At 50.5% G+C, this 19567-nt stretch overlaps 1 protein-coding gene across 5 annotated transcripts in view; it reads right to left on the reverse strand.

Moving 5' to 3' along the window:
• scml2 (Scm polycomb group protein like 2) overlaps positions 1 to 19567 on the reverse strand; it is a 29361-nt gene that overhangs the window by 3298 nt on the left and 6496 nt on the right. For 4 of the 5 annotated variants that reach the window (XM_023800863.2, XM_072699138.1, XM_023800864.2 and 1 more), the window contains exons 2-14: positions 16823 to 16941; positions 16491 to 16562; positions 16247 to 16317; positions 15788 to 16022; positions 15113 to 15201; positions 14794 to 15037; positions 5760 to 6031; positions 5310 to 5439; positions 4953 to 5156; positions 3694 to 3852; positions 3332 to 3457; positions 2236 to 2469; positions 968 to 1131 (exon numbers count right to left, since the gene is read on the reverse strand). In XM_023800863.2, coding sequence (XP_023656631.2) covers positions 968 to 1131; positions 2236 to 2469; positions 3332 to 3457; positions 3694 to 3852; positions 4953 to 5156; positions 5310 to 5439; positions 5760 to 6031; positions 14794 to 15037; positions 15113 to 15201; positions 15788 to 16022; positions 16247 to 16317; positions 16491 to 16562; positions 16823 to 16844 — 2022 coding nt within the window. In that variant the 5' untranslated portion in view covers positions 16845 to 16941. The remainder of the gene's footprint in view (positions 1 to 967; positions 1132 to 2235; positions 2470 to 3331; positions 3458 to 3693; positions 3853 to 4952; positions 5157 to 5309; positions 5440 to 5759; positions 6032 to 14793; positions 15038 to 15112; positions 15202 to 15787; positions 16023 to 16246; positions 16318 to 16490; positions 16563 to 16822; positions 16942 to 19567) is intronic. The other variant, XM_023800866.2, reaches the window with a different exon arrangement.

Consider the following 19567-nt stretch of genomic DNA (forward strand, 5'->3'; position numbering starts at 1 on the left):
ATATTGTACAAATATATATTTTCAATACTCTCTCAAAAACTGTGAAGAGGAGATATTTAAAGGCAACATTTAACCACAGTACAGAAAATCTGAGTTTTGCAGTTAGAGAACCTGCCAAGGTTCTTTATATCTGCCATCTGCATTTGATCTTGTGTGTTTTGAACTCATTGTACTGAGCTTCGGTCCAGAAGCATTGTTCCTAGTGAGAAGGGAGAGAAATGAGAAGGCCCTTCCCTGGGCAGTGGGCCGCACGGCTCTGTTTGAAATTCCTGACACTGTTTGGACAGAGGACTGAGGGTCTCTGGCGAAATGTATCCGCAGTGGGGCTGGAAGCCAGGAATGAAAGGGAAGATGGTGTGAGACAGGCAGAGGACGGCCAGGTGAATGTAAACACGGAGGAGAGGGCCTCCACCACACAGGAATGTACACAAAGCAGAAGCAGGAGAGTTCCTGGAAAAGGGTGGGGTTGGGGGGTCGGGGCCATCCAACCATGCCGGGGGAGGGGGGTGGGGGCAAACTTGATGCTGGGTTAGAACAGTGATTCCCAACCCAGTCCTCAGACACCCACAGATAGTCCGCATTTTTGCTCCCTCCCAGGTCTTGGTAAAACGTGGACTGTCTGTGTGTCCCTGAGGACCTGACTGGGAAACACTGGGTTAGAAGCGGGGTGGCCAATCTTATCCAGGAAGGGCCAGTGTGTGTGTGCAGGTTTTCACTGCAATTCCCTAATTAGATTACTAATTAGAAGACTGGTTGGCTGAAGAATCCTCACACCCGGGTTTGAACCGCTGACCTAAAGGTTATCAGAAAAACCAGCACACACCTTTGTGGATAAGACTGGCCACCCCTGGGTTAGAAGAAAGATCGGGGAGGGCTGGCAGGAAAAGAGCAGGAGAGAGAGAATGGAGGACAGAGAGAGAGATGGTGAGGGAGAGAGGAAAGGAGTCTGGGTAGCCTAAGCACTCACGTGCTTTCGGAAGAGCTCGGCGTGGGGGCCCAGGGTCAGCGGGTCGGCCTCTCGCACAAACTGGATCACCTCCTCGATGGTCCAGGTCGCTGGGCTCTGGCCTGAGTGCCGGGGGGGCTCCCGATCAGCAGCCTGGAGGTCAGGGCCAGTGGTGGAGCTAGCTGCTGGGGGGGGGGGTGATACAAGCCCCACTCATCACATCCACGTGCATCATGGGAAAGATCTCACCTACAGTCATATTCCATCAACTGGAGCACAACATTTTCACATGAACAATTGTCAATTCACAGCTGATACTGAAATATTTTTCCATGACAGGTAGGAACTATGAATCACACCCCATAAAAATGGGATTTTGGAAATATTTATTTCACTTTTTCTTCTGCTAAACTCCACACACCAATCGTATCACTGCACAGAAGATACCGCTGGGGTGCTCGTGCTCATATGTTCTACGCAGTAATGCGATTAGTGCATAGAGTTCGATAGAAGAAAATAGTTCCTACATTAAACTGCTGACTACAAAGTCTGTGGACTATCTTCAATAACCGGGTCATGATTTCTGATAAGAGGCACCATTTTTTGGTGCTTTAATCACCACATAAAGAATGGCCGTCTCATTATATTAGGGCGCTTTTCCACCGCACCAGGTACGGCACTTTTGGCACGGTACTCTTGGAACTTTCGCTTTTTCATCCGAGTACTGCAAGTGCCAAACCAGCTGGGGTATTTCTTTGTTACTTCGGTACTTTGTGGTGGAACTAGACAAAACTAGACAACAACCAGCAGAAAAACCTAGAAGGGCAGACAGCACTAAAGCCCCACTAAAACATATTGTTTCAGTTTCGGGGTGAACTGCCCCTTTAAGAGAATTACCACGGGGACACCAGTATCCACTAGGTGGCAGTGTTTCACACAATTCCAAACATTTAAGTCTGTTACATAACAGCCCAGGCAATATTACCATTCAGCCACTGAGCGTGAGCCCCTGGTTCTGAGCATTTACTTTGAAACCCAAAGTCAGGAGATTTTCCAAAATCTCAGCCAAGTGCACTATGTCACAGTTTTTTTTAAATCCACACCAAAGCAAAATATGATTCTAATGCAATTCCAAGCACGCACCTTCAAGCAGTTCCCACACAAAAAAAAATCCATGATTTTTGCCATAGGAGGGGGCTGAAGTATGTTTTTTAATTCCACAAGATGAATTTATGCTTGAGAGATCAAACACACTGAAGCTGCAGAGCCCTCCGACGCACTCTGCCTACCTTCCACTCGTCTGTGTAGTCGCGTGGAGCCCAGCTCAGGGGCGCTGGAGGAGTGGCAGCGCAGAGCCAGGGGCTGCCCGGGGTAGTATGGACTGCTGGCTTGGGCCCGGTACTCGGAGGAGCTGCGCAGTGCCGGCGGTCGTGACTTCATGGAGCTGGAGGCAGAATCCATGGAGTCATCTGGGAAACGCTGCTCCATCAGTGGGCCTCCTTCCTCATGCGGCAGGGTTTCCGCTGGGGAGATCAGGACAGCAGAGCCCTTAGTCACCTCACTACACCCTCCCCTAATTTACACTGCCTCAGTGACACACCCTCCCCTAATTTACATTGCCTCAGTGACACACCCTCCCCTAATTTACACTGCCTCAGTGTCATACCCTCCCAGATTTACATTGCCTCAGTGTCACATCCTCCTGGATTTACACTGCCTCAGTATCATACCCTCCCACATGTATATTGCTTTAGTGTCATTTACATTGTGTCAGTGTCACACCTTCGTTAATTTATACTGCCTCAGTGTTACACCCTCCCCTAATTTACACTGCCTCAGTAACACACCCTCCCCAAATTTACACTGCCTCAGTGTCATACCCTCCCAGATTTACACTGCCTCAGTGTCACATCCTCCTGGATTTACACTGCCTCAGTATCATACCCTCCCACATGTATATTGCTTTAGTGTCATTTACATTGTGTCAGTGTCACACCTTCGCTAATTTATACTGCCTCAGTGTTACACCCTCCTAGATTCACACCCTCCAAAATTTACATTGCCTCAGTGTTACACCCTCCTAGATTCACACCCTCCACAATTTACATTGCCTGTGTTACACCCTCCTAGATTCACACCCTCCATGATTTACACTGCCTCAGTGTTACACCCTGCTAGATTCACACCCTCCATGATTTACATTGCCTCAGTGTTACACCCTCCTAGATTCACACCCTCCATGATTTACATTGCCTCAGTGTTACACCCTCCTAGATTCTTTATGTTCTTTAGATACACCCTCCTGGGTTCTTTTAACTGGACTGGCTAGGCTCCCACAGGCCTTTTTCAGAATTAACAATCTGATCATTGACAGGAGCGGCGTACCTTCTGAGGGATGTACTTCCTTACGCAAGAGCTTGGGGGACAGGGGGGCAGCGTATGGGGGCGAGTCCTTTGGGAAGCGCTTGGTCCCTCGGTTTATGGTGAGAGCATCTGATGTCTCTTCTTTAACTGGTACGAGAGAGGAACAGAAGGGATCCAACACGGCATCTGAAACCGTGCTGAGGGGTGTGTGTGGCTTTCTCTGCAATGCTGGATGTGAACGAAAACTGCTAGTATTTGATGTAGAATCAACAACCCCCTTAAAGAGAGAACAGGCATATTTGTGGGCTACGACAGAGGGCCCCAAATGATTATGAGTCAATGGAGACAAGCACAGAAACAGGCAACTGGCACCGGCACCCCACCTGACTTGCTGCGGTCGTAGGCGTAGGAGCTGAACGGCTGGCTGCTGAACAAGTTCTCGCATTGCAGGTGCTGGCACAGCGTCTCCAGGAAACGCAGCACAAAGGATGCACTGCTGGCCAATGGCAGGTGGACGTAGTGAATGCCTCCATCGGAGCGCACTGGCACGGCAGACAGAGCGGCGGAGCACGGTTACAGGAGCCCAGCACTACATAAAACGACAAGCTCACACGCACGACTATATGGGCCTCATCCAAAAGGTCACTGCTCCACATCCCAGCTGCTGTTGAACACTTGGTCCTTCGCCTGAAATGCCCCAGTTCAATATTATGAACAGCTAATTCACACCAGATAAGGGTGGCAGTCCCAGTCACCCTGGGAGCCCGCGGCCTCATGCAGGCCACATCCCCGCCCTCCAACAACACTTTGTGATGATCACAGAAAATGGACGTAATTCAGATCAACATGCCAGAATTAGATACTCTGATATAATTTGGCTCAAATACCGTATTAAGCTTATAAATAAATATAAAAAACAAACTGCTACGCATGCATCTACAAAAACACACAAAGTAGAAGGTTAGAGTGCATGTTCATTGTAATACTCGTCTGAGACCAGGTAGGGGTCAATATATCTCCGGTACAAATGTCAGGAAAACCACAGTTGTACAAAAATGACAACATATGCAAATCTACTCATGAGGAAACACAGGAATGAGTCCAGTAGCTAAGTCACACCAAGGATCCTAACCTGGGAAGGTGCAGTGTGACATCCAGCTGAACACGTGAGCAGCTGTCACTCCATAAGAGGGCAAGCAAGTCGAGAGACCTTCCTGCCAGACTGGGGGGGGCAGAACCTGTGTCTGTGTACAGTAGCTGAGCACAGGGCGGGTGCCACTACTGATGCAAGGACAGTGATTGGCCAGGGCCAGGTATGGCCAGGGATCGTGTCTGGAAGCGGGGCTTTTATCAGGGACGGGAAGATTGAGCAGATGGCCACAGACAGACACACACACACACACACACACACTCCTGAAATCAGGTTCAGGCTAATGGATGTATGGAACAAATTTGCTCTTATGATTCATTTCATCGACCGATCTGAACCCCCTTCCACATTAAAATGTCATGCAGGTCACTGCAGTACTGGTCCCTTCACATACTCAAGGCTCATCAATATACATTCATATCTCTAACATTATATGCTGTGTGAAGCGTCCCCCAGCTCCACCGCTTAATCCGATTTTCACCGCCCCCCTACCTTTAATGACCTCGCCCCCGTCAGACTGGGCCTGTAGGAAGCTGAACAGGGCTTTCGGCTGGTAGGCGCAGTCCACGCAGGCCTGGACCGCCTGCTGCAGCACCATGTTCACCGGTCCGGGTCCGAAGTGGTCGGGCAGCTGCTGCATCAGCTTGCGGTCCAGCAGGGGGCCGCAGTCGCCGTGCTTGTTGACGTAGACGCACACTGGAGAGAGCGCATGGCGTTCAGAACTGGCTCTGCCAAATATGAACACTGCACTACCGTGTTCAGACCACTGATGTTTCAACAGGGTGGGAGTCAGGACACCCTATACAGCAGGCAGACAGGTGAGGGGGGGGCGGCGGGGCGAGATCCTACCTGTGCAGGTGACGGCAGGACTGGCACTAAGGTGGGCAGCTCCGTCGTTGGAGAGCTGAACGCTGGACTGGCGGGTCTTGGGAATGGCAGCGGGAGTACCCATGGGAACGGGAAGCACCCGGGACTTCCTCTGCAAGATCACCCCCCCACCCCATTCACTACCGCGATGAAACCATACACCTGGACAACTCCACCCACTATGCCCAAGCAGGAGTCAACCAACCCACCAAAAACACTGTGAGGCTTTTCTGAAATTCACTGGTACCCTGATATAGAAAACAATCTCTGGGTTTGCCTCATTTCCAGACCGTCCCCGACCAATCAGAATTTAAGGGAAAAGTCACCAAAACAGCAGCCTCGCTAAAACATTCGCAAGAGTATTTACTGAATAGGGCCACAGTCTGCATCCCATCATGCATTGCAGGTGCCCTTGGTGGTGGCCCCTTGTACCTTGCTCCCTGGCTTGGGCCCCCTCTTCTTGTACGGCCTGGGTGCGAGCTGCGAGTCGGGGGCCGTCTTCCCGCCCTGAGGGCCGCTGGCCTGAGCGGCCGCCACTGCCTTCAGCAGTGCCAGAGTCTGACTCTTGGGGCGCCGGCCGCGCACCCCCTTCCTGACAGGCAGGGGGGGCAGCGGAGCGCTGAGGCGGTACGGGGACTGCATGGCACGCTGGGAGGGCTTGGCCGGGGACCAGGCGGGAATCGGCAAGCTCTTCAGGAGGGTGACTGCAACGACATTGGGGGGGAGGGGGGAGTGAGGATCAGCAAAATTAGGCTGCACGTATCCTGCAGGAGGGGGGGCCACCATCACAGGCCATGCGGCGGCTCCCTCCCAGCCAGAGAGGCGGCCTGAGCGAGGAATTCCTTCAGAGCTCAGGTTTAAAGTGAGTCAAATAAAAATACAAAAGTCCCAATAGATGCACAGAGACACGTCATGAAAGCTACACCCATACTGCCATTAGAGTGACAGAGCAAACCTTTAAGGGCATGGAAACATGAGGCCGCAGATTCAATTACAAACAGGTTACTGTAATATCCGTCTATATTGTAAAAATGTTTCACAGGTTCACATGAATCCCGTCTGTGGTACGGAGGGGGAGAGGCTCGCCCTCGTGCTCCTGCCCGGCCCGGGGGGGAGCTCACGCACACACAGAGGTGAAGAGGTCACTGCTCGCAGGGGGGGACGCCTTGGGCCACACGGCTCCGCCTTTCCCGATCAGGGCCAAACACACCCCCACCTTCCCTCCCCAGGTTACCAGGCAGGGGGTTACACCAGGGGAATGTGGTGTGGGGGGGCTATTTTGTGAGATGCTTTTTTTTGTCTGTTTGCCCCTCCCCCAGGGTTTTCCTGATGACTGGTCCTCTAAGACTCCCTGCCCCCCCCCTGTCCCACATGGTTACACAGCACCAACAGCACAGTGCCTGCATTCAGACAGAGCACTTCAGCTTGGGTCTCACAGGGAATATCCTGTTAACGGGGCATTTACCCCCCCACTCCCCACAAGCAGACATCAATATAAAATATTTATGCCTTTTGTATTGGCTTAGACTCATGTTCACTCTCTATTATCTGGTGTTAAATTAAGTTAAGCAAAAAATGCTACTTGAAAATGCCACAAACATACTTGGGAGGGTTTAAAAATTCATAAACCTACAAAAGCAAACATTTCCACTTTCCACGAGAGGGCAAACAGGCTCCTTCGGACAAGCAGAGAGACATGCTGATCTGCAGAGGAGCTGGCTGCTCATCTGCCGAGTCCCGCACAGCTGCCGCTTACAGGCAGCCCAGCAAATTAAGACGTCGGCCGACTGCGAGGAAAGACAACAATGGCCGACTGTTTGGGCCCCTAGACCCTTCTGAGAGACACGCAGTGAAGCCACAATCTGCCAGAAAGATTCCTGACTGCAGCAGGATCCATATGTGCATGTAAGCTGGACGTCTCCACCCTGCGCAAGGGTGACAAGGACTGTATACACTTATGGAATCGGCATGCTGAAAATCCTTAGTGTAAAGGCTCATTTCATACCCAACAGTCACGGCTCAGTTTAAACCTCACGGCCTTTAAAATGCTGACAATGGGCAGCTGTGACAGGGTGACGTATTGGTACGTGCGACTGAGACCACCAGAGATGTCACGCCGAAAGCACCGCACAGCGCCGTGGTCCGGCTGCCGAAAGCACCGCACAGCGCCGTGGTCCGGCTGCCGAAAGCACCGCACAGCGCCGTGGTCCGGCTGCCGAAAGCACCGCACAGCGCCGTGGTCCGGCTGCCGAAAGCACCGCACAGGGCCGTGGTCCGGCTGCCGAAAGCACCGCACAGGGCCGTGGTCCGGCTGCCGAAAGCACCGCACAGCGCCGTGGTCCGGCTGCCGAAAGCACCGCACAGGGCCGTGGTCCGGCTGCCTGCCAGCCTGCGTTTATTAACCAATACATGCATTTCAAATATCATCAGATAAGACGGCTCATATTTCAGTGAAGCTCCACATCCGTCACAGAGAAGAAAGGCACCTTTGGGAGGCTTCGGGGGGGGGGGCGGGGGGGTGCGAAGACGACCTTTCAGCACCTCCCGAGAAGGCAGAGAACCCAGCGGCCCGCAGAGCGTCGCTGTCTAATTAGAAGCGGCTGACAAACGGGTCCAGAACAGAGAGGTTCTGTTTGCTTCCGGAGGGGCTGACCCTACAAGTGTGCACACACACGCGTGCACACACACCCTCACGCCTGCACACACACCCTCAAGCGCGCACACACGAGGATACTTCCTTCCTCACTCAAAGACAGCGCTCCACTTCCAGTCCACAAACACAAGTGCACTTGCATCACATATATTCTTTTCCCAGCACTTATTTATATTAATACTCCATAAACTTCTGCTTTTTCAGGATTCTTTATCTGTATTTTTAAGTTATGTCTACACTAAGCCTACTTGTTTGACCCATGTGTACTGCCTTGTATGTTCCTCTGGCATACGCATTAGAATTCCCCTCTGGGATCAATAAAGCTCATCTAATCTCATCCACACCCAGGTGTATTTGCTCACACCAATATGTACATGTCGAGAAACACAGCACTCTGCACACACAGCAAGTTCCCCAATCCTTAATGCCAGCTGCCCCACCAAACAGGACCAGATTACTAGGTGGTAGGGGCAACGGAAGGCATACAAGTCCTGAGATTCTGTAGCAGAGATCAGCCTGCATGTGATGCAGCAATCTCCATGTGTCCCAGTGACCCAGAACGCAGGCTGGGGGGGGGCCTCGAAAGGGGGCGAGCACCCACAGTTCATTACATTCTCCACCACGATATTTACATCTGTGCTTGTCGCCGCTGCCTGGCCCGCCCCGGATCAGAACCAATGCCGTTCTGCGAACAGGCGCGCAGTGGCTCAGTGGTAAACAAAGCAGGGCAGAGTGGAGTCTGCGCCGCAAACGCAGCCAGAACTTCTAACAAGTCGGGCACAACAGCGGCAGCCTCTGTAAGCTGTGCAGCTCGGTGCGTCCCTCAGTCAGCGCAGACTATGCTGACAACACCATCCATCCATCCATCCATCCATCCACCAAGCTGTCCGCAAGCGGCACAAACGGACCTGCGAGTCGGAGGGCCCGCACGCTGACGCTCAGGCAGCCCAGACAAAGAGCCGCGAGGGCTGCGCACACAGGACCCCCACACCGGCACCGGAAAAACAAAAGCCAGAAGCGGTTTGGGGGTGTGTGGGGGGAGTCAGTAGGGGCACTCACCGCTGAACAAAGAGGGGGGGCTTCGGCGCACTCGGCGCCGTGGCGTCCCGGGTTCCCTGAGCTGGGGGGTGCGGCGGCAGCAGCGGCAGCGGCGCAGTAGCAGCGTCTGTTCGGCGCCGGGCTCAGCGTACGGGGGCCCTCCCTTCCAGCCAGCAGCACCAGCTCACAGCAGCACAAAGGCCGGTCTGACTGAGCCACACGGCAGCCGGCACTCAGCGAGCTCTGCCTCATTTGCATTAGAGCCGGAGGAGGGGAAAAGGGGGGGTTGGGGGGGTGAGCTTGTAGGGGGAGGGGGCCCCCACTAGGGCTTATATGCATATCATCAGTTGCCCATATTGACAGGACCCATCAGTCACCTGGTCTCTGTGTCCCTTGTCAAGCAGTTGGGCGGGGGAGGGGGGGGTAGCAGGGGGGCAAAAGGTTAAAATGGATCAGAGGACCCTGATTGGGGAGGGACTCCCGTTGGCTGCATTAGCGCCCCAGACGGCCCCCTTCCCCCACCCAGGAAGGGGCAGTGGGCGGTAGGATTAAGGTGGCGGGGGGGGTGGGGGGGACTCTGGGTAACCCAAGCCTATTCAGAAATCCCCAGAGAGCTGAGTGAAAGGCAACTTCAAAAAAGCAGGAAACAGTAGCGCATAACAGCATTAGCCGGCTTGAAAGTGCGTTTTTTTAATCTTTATGACGAAATGGAAGGCAGACAAAGGGGGTTTAATCTGCCGCACGAGCAGCCGGGTCGCACCGCACACTCCTTACAGATTTCCGCGGGAGAAGCTGCTCTCCACAGCGAGCACATAAGCGGCGGTAACGGGGCTGGCCTGCCTGAGACCTCATTTCATTATTAGGCCCAGTCATCATTCTGGGGGTGCGAAAGCCAGAAGATAAAAATGTTACTCTGGGTAGGAAAGACAAACACACACGCACGTTTGTATCCATATCTTTGTGGGGACTCTATGGGAAAAACCATAATCCCAACTATGCTAACCCTAACCCTTACCCAGCCCTAACCTAAACCATAAATAACCATTTTTAGTTTTTCGATTACAGTCACAGATTTTATAAAATTGAGTTTCCCCTTGTGGGGACCGAAAAAAATGGCCCCCACAGCATCAAAATAGCAGGTTTTTATCACATTGTGGAGACGTTTGGTCCCCATAATGTCATATATACATAATCCACACAGACAGACTGGAAAGGAGTGCGCTTCTGTGTTATTTTGCAAATGCCTGCTTGCATAAAAGGCCAGTCTGGTAACAGGAAACCAAACAGTAAAGAGATAAAAACAAGTAACCAGCCCTTTCATCTTCTACGAAACAGGCTTACATTCAAGTTAAAAGTCTCAGAATTAACTTCTTCATTCAGTAGTAAATTCTACATTTAAACACAAGACACCACGGTAGAAGCTGCAAAGGGTTTTTCCCGTTTGCCATAGAACTGTTAATAAAAATATACATATATATGTATTTTTAAAAGATGTATTTTGAGAGGAACTTAATCAGAAATGTTGCAAATAGAGGAAACATCCCCTTTTCACCACAAGGACAAAACGCATCAGAGTGACACGTCAGGACGCTGCAGCCAAAGCGAGAGGTTGTGCCTCCGGCTTGTGGTCGTCCCATAAAGTCATGACATTTCCCAGATTTGCTTAGGAGAGCCTGAGCAGAGAGGAGCAGAGGGGAGCAGAGAGGAGCAGAGGGGAGCAGAGGGGAGCAGAGAGGAGCAGAGGGGAGCAGAGGGGAGCAGAGAGGAGCAGAGGGGAGCAGAGGAGAGCAGAGGGGAGCAGAGAGGAGCAGAGGGGAGCAGAGGGGAGCAGAGAGGAGCAGAGGGGAGCAGAGGGACCCCACGGAGAAAGGGCCACATCCATTTTGCGTTTTAGAAGCTCCCCCTGTCTATTTGCCGTTCGAAGCGTCTGAAGACATCAGCGATTCCTCTCATGTTAGTAACCCTGATAACGGCGACCTCAGGCAGAGCCTGTGTGGGGGGGCCACACGCCGACTGCCGCACTTCCCATCACTAACACCCGGGCAGAGCCTGTGTGGGGGGGCCACACGCCGACTGCCGCACTTCCCATCACTAACACCCGGGCAGAGCCTGTGTGGGGGGGCCACACGCCGACTGCCGCACTTCCCATCGGCACTAACACCCGGCCAGAGCCTGTGTGGGGGGGCCACACGCCGACTGCCGCACTTCCCATTGGCACTAACACCCGGCCAGAGCCTGTGTGGGGGGGCCACACGCCAGCCGGGGCTCCCTGCACACGCTCACAGACCATCCCCCAACCCCTGGCACTCATTTCAGCCGGCAGAGCTCTGGGATAAACAATGGAGAGCATCAATGTGGAAAAACCAGGACCCCCCCCCCCCCCCGCTTCAGCCCACTAGGCTCATTAGGGGAGCAATATCTGCTAATTAGGATCTAATAGAGGAGCAGCTGATGTTGGGCTCGTTAAACAATAGGGTCAGCTCCAGCTGAAAGGGGGGCAGGGACTTGGGGGTTGGGGGATACGTAAATGTACCACCCCCCCCTCCATAATCCCTACCCCCCCCCCCCCCCCAAACAAACACACACAGCAAACAGTCACATACCCACACACATGAACACTCCATCAATGTTACTTGCCTCTGGTGCATAAACTGAGGCACAATCATGTCCCTGCATAACAAAAGGCCCCATTTCCCGATAAAGCCCCCCGGGCCTCGTGGGGGGGCCCTGACCAGCACGGAACCCGAATGTTTAAAACGTGATTTTAAAATGGCAGGAGAGCTTAAGGCAGCCTGACAAACAGCAGGACGGCACGAAAACGGCCTGTCTGAGCAAAGGGCAGGAGGAACATCACAGACCCTTGAAGGACAGTATTACACACACAGGCTTCAGAATCATCAAATACAGGAATGGGATCTCAACACTGCCAGAGCTCTGCTGGTGGAGAAGTGAGCGGCACCACGCCGAAATGCACTCTCTTGTTCACGTGCACCATGCACGGCCCCCCCTCGTGAGCAAAGGAAGCGTCACACTGCCAATTAACACCTGATAACATCGGAAACTTTCCACACCTCAAAAGAACATTAACTTACGGGTGTCTAAGAACAGATGTCATGGCTACCAGCGAGAGGAAAGCAATTCCATGTTAGACTTCTGCAATTTCCTGTAATGCATGAAGCAGTCACATGGTCACCCCGTGCTGCTTGTAAGGGTTGAACATTGCTGAATACAACCCTAACCTCACTGAGACCGCATCCTTTGGGCCACACACATTATAAAACCCAAAACAGACCAGAGGATGCTCAGACCACAAATGACCAGCTCTGACCCAGAGCAGGACGGAACAATCAGTGCCTGACAATACAGCCTTAGTAAGAGGTGATTGGCAGGAACAGGAACACTGCTGAGCTGCTCCCTTTGTCTGGATGTAACAGCAGCTAACATATGTGCATGTATTACTGCCACTCAAACAAAGACGAAAAAAAGCCTTTCGGGGAAAAACATGATGGTCCGCATGATTGAAGCTTTTTTAATTGAAAAAAAAAAGGCAATTGGGGGAAATACCGCAAAGAAAAACAGATGATGTCATGCGAAAGACAGGCCTGAGCAGCATGCAAACTGTACCAAAATCTTCAGAAAAGATCACAGCAGGCCGCACTGCGGACAGGAGAAGGGCAGCGCAGCACTGCAGGGCATCATCTGTCCGATTTCATATCAACCCCAACAGAAATCACTCGGGAGCAATGAAACATGGAAGAAGCCAGTGGGGGGGGGGGGGGCTAGCTCTCATTTCACAACCAAATCCACTGGCCTTTTGGTTTCTCCCAAACTTCTGGGAGAGTATGACCGTAAGCACCAAAGCCACCATGAAGTCTGTACTGTGTCATCCCTGAATGCGGCTGAACTCCGTCGTACGGCTGTCCTATGTCACACTAACTCTAGTTTTGCTTCAGTGATCCACAGCCATCAATCTTGAAATCTTAGACTACTTACATACAAAGGAAGACAATAAATCCATGGTAAATACAAATAATTATAAAAGAAAAAAACCTCACAGAACTTTTTCCACGCTACACAATGTGACAGTCAGAAAAATTGTGAGGCTGCACATCTTATCCTGACTAAATATGCCAGTATGTGTACGTCAGTTAAATGATCAATGAGCTATGGACCTATTACATATAACATCAGTATCGTGTCCCTTTTTATAGAAGGGGAGCAGAGAAGTGAAAAACTCCACAAAGGGTATGATGTAGCATCTGAGAACGCAAACCCCAGCTTTAAATAGGAAGGCCTTTGCTGTAGTATTACTTCAGACAGTTAAACTATCCTTGAGAATGTTTAGCATCTACATCTGCTTGCTTATTTAACGAGCCTCTAGATTTTAGTGTTCAGTCATCCCCAGCCCTCACTGGTCCCAGGTGGGTCCCGGCACGAGGGTGAACATTTAGACCCCTAGTGGCATAAAGCAGGTCATGATCCAGGTCCGAGTTGGTGATGGAAAAGACACTTTGATCCCATTCAATTAGTGGGCCTTGGGGCAACTGAGAGGCAATGGAATGCTAGAGCTACCGGGATGGGGGGGGGGGCAGCTTTGGAAGGTCTAAGTAGCAATGTTTTACACAGAGGTCCTTTGTGACTTCAAGCACATGGAAAATGTCACAAGCAATGGCAGAGATAAGTCACACACACACACACACACACACACACACACGCATATTTTAACATGAGATTATGACCAGAAGGTTCCCCATTCAGGTCCTTGGGAAAGATCCTGTGGCTGTATTTCAGCAAGATAACCAGAAGACACCTAAACGCTTAAACTTTCCCCACAAATCAACGTCTCAGTCAGGTCCTAGTTAAGCGTTAAGCATTAGTGGTTATTCCAAAAACCACCCAAAAAAAATTCACTAACCGTAGATTCGGTGCCAGAAAACGGTGGGAAACAGGCAACACTTCAAAGCGGCATGAAGCCCGTGTGTGGACTGACAGACCAATCCGCAGGGTTTCCATGCAAGCAAAGGCACAGCGCCATCTAGTGCTCAAACACATAACTGAGCCTAATAACTGAAAACATCAATACAATCTTGTTTATATAAACAACCGCCGAATCGGCCCGATATACATACAGCCCGACAATCTCTGGCTGCGTTGCATTCAGCGTATGCTAATCAGCCAACGTTTGGTGATTCTCCTAGTCTAAATCACAGATGTGAAAGGGGCTTCGGATTTCCAAGTATTTCATGGTCCATCGCTGGAATGACTGGACATGACTGCGCTGGCATTCAGATTAGGAACGAAGTAGGAATGCTATCATTACGAGGATCCACTGAGGGTCTAGAATCTGAATTAGGTACTTCTGAACACTGAGTAACATACCACAAAAATATTCATATACTGAACAGACTCTGTACTCTGTATTTTATCCACACTTATTTCAATGTGACAACTTAACCAACTTTTTAGAAAATGGCAGCAGTGGCACCAGATTTAAACGAAGGGTGACGCTACACAGCCAGTAGAATGTCAGGGATTTCTGGCAGAAGGTTAGAGTCCCATTCTGGAAAATTCCAGCGTGCTGTTACACTGCAGCTGCCACCCCCGCTCTTCACACGGCAACGGAGGCCACCTCGATGGACAGGCATTAAATAAAAAGCGTACTTGCTGTAATAATTCAGAATCATTAAAGACGTGTATGTCCACAGTATGATTTAGCAGCTCTTCAGACTTCAAGCAAAACTGCAAACTGCATCGCCCCCTGCTGGAAAAACTTACCGCTGTTTCCAGGAGGTTGCAGACTGTGCTTGGTTATTAGGCACCAGCCCACAGGGAAGATGTCCCGTGAATCGTACTTGCACCAGTAGTCGAAGGCGCCTCTCCAGCCATCAAACGTGATGAAGACATCGTCACCTTTGACCTCGCCGATGGTGGCGGGGCAGATAAGATAGGGGTTCTTCCTATCTACAGCCTCCAGCTTCATTCCAGCCCGGAAGTTGTTCTGAGACGGCCTCACCGGCTCCTGGACGTGAAGAAAGAGGACCTGGAAGAGCTGTCCTTTCCATGGCCCAACTGGGGACGGTGAAGGACTTGTTACCTTTTTGAAAGCGGTTGGGGGTGCGATCTCTGCTCTACTTAAGGTCCTTAGCAGAAACATGGGCCATGAGGATGCATTCATTCTGAATCCTGTCATGGTGGGGGCACAGTGGGAAGGGAAGGAGAGGGACAGGATGAAGAGCTGCACGATAAATCACATACACTGTCCAGCCCTCATTATCATCAGGTCTGAAACATCCAGCCAACTAACAGAAACATGGGGTGTTTATCAATACCAAGAGCACAAAGAGCGGCCTCGCTAACTTGCCCCCCCAAGAACAAACTTGGGACGCAATGAATCATGGGATTGTTCTCGTTAGCAAGGATGCAGCCAACACGTCCTTGCTATTTGGGGCGGAGCAAGAACGACGTCCGTGGATTTCTGTCGTCCTCCATACGTCCGTTATTGAGTATTGGAGCTGGTCTTTGGCACTTGGAGATGGAGTCAAATGAGTGAGCGAGAACGGTCAAGTTCGCATATTGAGAAACACCCACGGAAAATTCTTCCCGTTCATAAGTAAACAAACCAGTAAGCGAAAGGTTTTTTTCAAAACCGATCACCACCAAAAGGCAAAAAAAGGAAAAGAAAAGCAATCCTGCTTTTAGGGACACTCTCTCCCACAATGCCTCGGGACAACATCGCTGCAGGGCATCATGGGAGCAGTGAGACCCTCACCCAGCGGAGGCTGCAGCATGCCCCCCGCCTTCTCACAGGTCCCGACAGCCTGGATGTCGGACGAGTCCACCAGCCGCCAGAAGTCATTGGTGTTGTCGCTGCCGTCCAGACGCAGACGTACTCGCATACCAGCCAAGCCCATCACCGAGGCGATGCAGACAGAGGTAGAGTTACGGGGGTCATGCGCTTCCAGCTTCATGCCCACCTTGAAATCATTGCTGGGGGAGACCCTTGACTGGAGACAGCAGAGCCCACAGAGCCCAGGCATTTTTACTTCAAAGAAAACACATTTCAAATAAGTTTGAATTTCAATTACAGCCATTTTAATAAACATTTAAATTGTACTTTATTTAAAAAATCTATTTACTTCAGTCTATAAGTAAATATATTATTATTAAAAATTTAATTCAAAGCTCCTCCCCCCTCGGGAGCCAGCAGGACACCAACGGAGCGGCACACCTGTCTGAAACAGCAGGGAGGGGCAGGCGTTGATGACGATCCCTTCAGGTATTCCTCCCAACTGAAAGTCTCTATAGACAAAGGGAGAATTTATAAAGGTGCAGCCAATTAAATGAGCCAAAATATCTAACAGTTTGTCGCAAGTGCAAAACTACTTTTAAACAGCAGAGGGCAGCAAAACAGCATGTACCAATTTAAATAGTGTAACAACAGCAACAAAGAAATGTTAACTTATTCAGATGACCTTTGGCAGTAAGGGAGGAATCCAAGGAGGTGCTGCCCTTTCCAGGCTTTTCCCTTTTCCCTCCTTTTTGGTCTTAAAAAATAAACATAAAAATCCCTTTGTTGAATGAAAACACATCAATCACATCAATATAAACAGCCTGTAAAATCCAGTGTCACGAGCAGCGGCCTTTATTTACATCAGTTTTGCTAAGAAATAACATCCCACAAGGCAACTGTAGTCAGTCATTTTTCAATTAAATTATTTTAACATTTGCAAATTTCTCTGTTTTCCATGTCCAGAGTCAAACTGCCCATTATATGTACGTGAATAGTTACAGGAAACACTCTCACCTTTCACGGGGGTGCGACCCATGTCGCCCAGCTAAGGAGGGGCACCTCAGCCAGGGAGGGGGCTGGGGAGGGGTCGATGTCCCAGTGATCGTGCCACTACTGGGCCCTAGGCTGGCATCCTGGGGGGGGGGGGGGGAGAGGAGAAGAGGGTGTGAGAGCAGGGAATACAGCTGGGGGGGGACAGCACCGTCCCTTTAAGAGGAAAAGGACCAAGGAGCTAGAGGGGTAACTATCTTGGAGTTTTTGTTCTTCAGTTGAAGCGCATTGCTGTGTCACTGTAACAATTCATCCTCAGAACAATGAACAGGAGACCATCTCAACATCATGATGGGAACAAAAATCCAGTACATGCTAATCTGGTAACTATTACCAATCCTGATGCAAACCAGGCATGCATGTGTAAGAATTCAAGCTCAGCCACAAGACAACCAAGCAGATTAAGCCTGAGCAGCTGAAGGATCCCATCCGTAACCACAGATGGCTTAAAGACAGCTCACCTGAAAAGCAGCTATAAAACTACCCACAAATGCCCAGGCAGCGGAGAAGAACGTGACCAATTCATTGATGGCTGCACCACCCTGAACAGACAAATAGGGCTGTCGTGATCACGTCGTGATGTAATCGCGATTATGTGCTGCATGTGCAATAATCACCAGGGCAGTTTGGTGAATAGTTTAGAAGTGAGCCTTGCTTCACAACATGCTTCATTCTGCTGAATCCTCAGTATGGATGAGACAGTAGGCAAACGGTACCCAGATGACATACTACATTCTGCTGAATCCTCAGTATGGATGAGACAGTAGGCAAACGGTACCCAGATGACATACTACATTCTGCTGAATCCTCAGTAAGGATGAGACAGTAGGCAAACGGTACCCAGATGACATACTACATTCTGCTGAATCCTCAGTATGGATGAGACAGTAGGCAAACGGTACCCAGATGACATACTACATTCTGCTGAATCCTCAGTATGGATGAGACAGTAGGCAAACGGTACCCAGATGACATACTACATTCTGCTGAATCCTCAGTATGGATGAGACAGTAGGCAAACGGTACCCAGATGACATACTACATTCTGCTGAATCCTCAGTATGGATGAGACAGTAGGCAAACGGTACCCAGATGACATACTACATTCTGCTGAATCCTCAGTATGGATGAGACAGTAGGCAAACGGTACCCAGATGACATACTACATTCTGCTGAATCCTCAGTATGGATGAGACAGTAGGCAAACGGTACCCAGATGACATACTACATTCTGCTGAATCCTCAGTATGGATGAGACAGTAGGCAAACGGTACCCAGATGACATACTACATTCTACAAAATTCTGAAAAGGTAACTGAAGCAATGAGGAACATCACACGCTCAGAAACTTTTGTCAAGATGGTGGAGAAAGTGCCGTCTCTTTGCTTAAAATAGAAAACCCTGCCCGGTTAGTTGACTCAAATGTTTTTTTTTTTGTTGATAGTTTTTAACAGTTTTTGACTTTCACGGGGGGCAAGCTACATCACTGGAAAACATTCCACTCCAAATGCATGCATATTGTTCTCATGCGTACATACAGTATGTACTGCTTTACCGGCCCAGGAAAAGGCTTCTGGTGAAATTTAGCAAAAAATCTTTTTAAAAATGCCAGAAGATTGATGGAGACTACATTTGCAAGATGAGTGGAGGCAGAAGCTTCAGTGCTCTAGCCAGACCTGTGGAGAGTTCTTAAAAGCACCCTGTGAACCGCCCACGCCCCCACCTCAAAGACAAACAGGGAGGCCACCGACGACCTAAACAAGAAGCACCTGGCCGCTCCGGTGCCAAACAGCCCTACTGGCGGGGTGGAGCGGGGAGGCAGTAAATCCGTGGAATCTGGGCCCTTCAAAGCCCATGAACAAGCGTGAACTCTGAACTTGATAAAAGGGAGGGTGATGAAAGTGCAGCGAGTGGCGCCTTCATAAATCGAGCGGGCGCACATGGCTGGGAACACGGCACGCACCACGCCCCCAACGGGCAAAACCCAGACTGTTTTACATCAAGCAAGAGACTATTCAAACCCGGACGGTAACAGCACACCATAAGCTCCGCTCCAAGGAGTCACATTTCAAACACCCCGGTTTGTAATTCCCTCTGCATTACTCTTATCATTCATCTCAGGATGTTCCTCAAATCTAAAACTGCCAGACAGCAAGCGAGTGCACACATTTAAAGTATTTACACCAATCATTAATTTGCACATTTTTACTTCAAATAAATTAAAAAGGCGAAACACCACCTTGTTTAATCCGGCCCTGGTATTACTGAAAATTCTTATTTTCATTACGTCTCAGAAGGAAATGATTTTCCACCTGCAAAAGCATAAGAGATCACTTCGGTTCGCTTTTCCAGTCAGACAGGTAAGGGCAGAACATGCATTTCCACAAGAATCCTCACATTCAGTTAGAGTGCCTCCACTCTGCTCTGGAGGAGAGAGGACAGGTAGCTGGAGTCCCAGGGCAGCCAATGAGAGCCCCCTGCCAGGGCAGCCAATGAGAGTCCATCAGGTGACACACAGGCGCCAAGCTCACGTCTCTGCTTAGTCCCCTCCCCCAAAAGCCACCTCTAAGTACCACATGTCCTGTGGGGTGCGACGGCCATAATCCTGCAGCCCAGACAACATGCCGGAGGAGGTGCTGCACATAAAGGCCTCCATCAGCCTCCCCTTCCTACTCCTTTCTCTGTCTGACTCCGCCCTCAAACACAGGA

Source organism: Paramormyrops kingsleyae, chromosome 1, assembly GCF_048594095.1.
Source record: "Paramormyrops kingsleyae isolate MSU_618 chromosome 1, PKINGS_0.4, whole genome shotgun sequence".
In the NCBI taxonomy this organism is placed as follows: domain Eukaryota; kingdom Metazoa; phylum Chordata; class Actinopteri; order Osteoglossiformes; family Mormyridae; genus Paramormyrops; species Paramormyrops kingsleyae.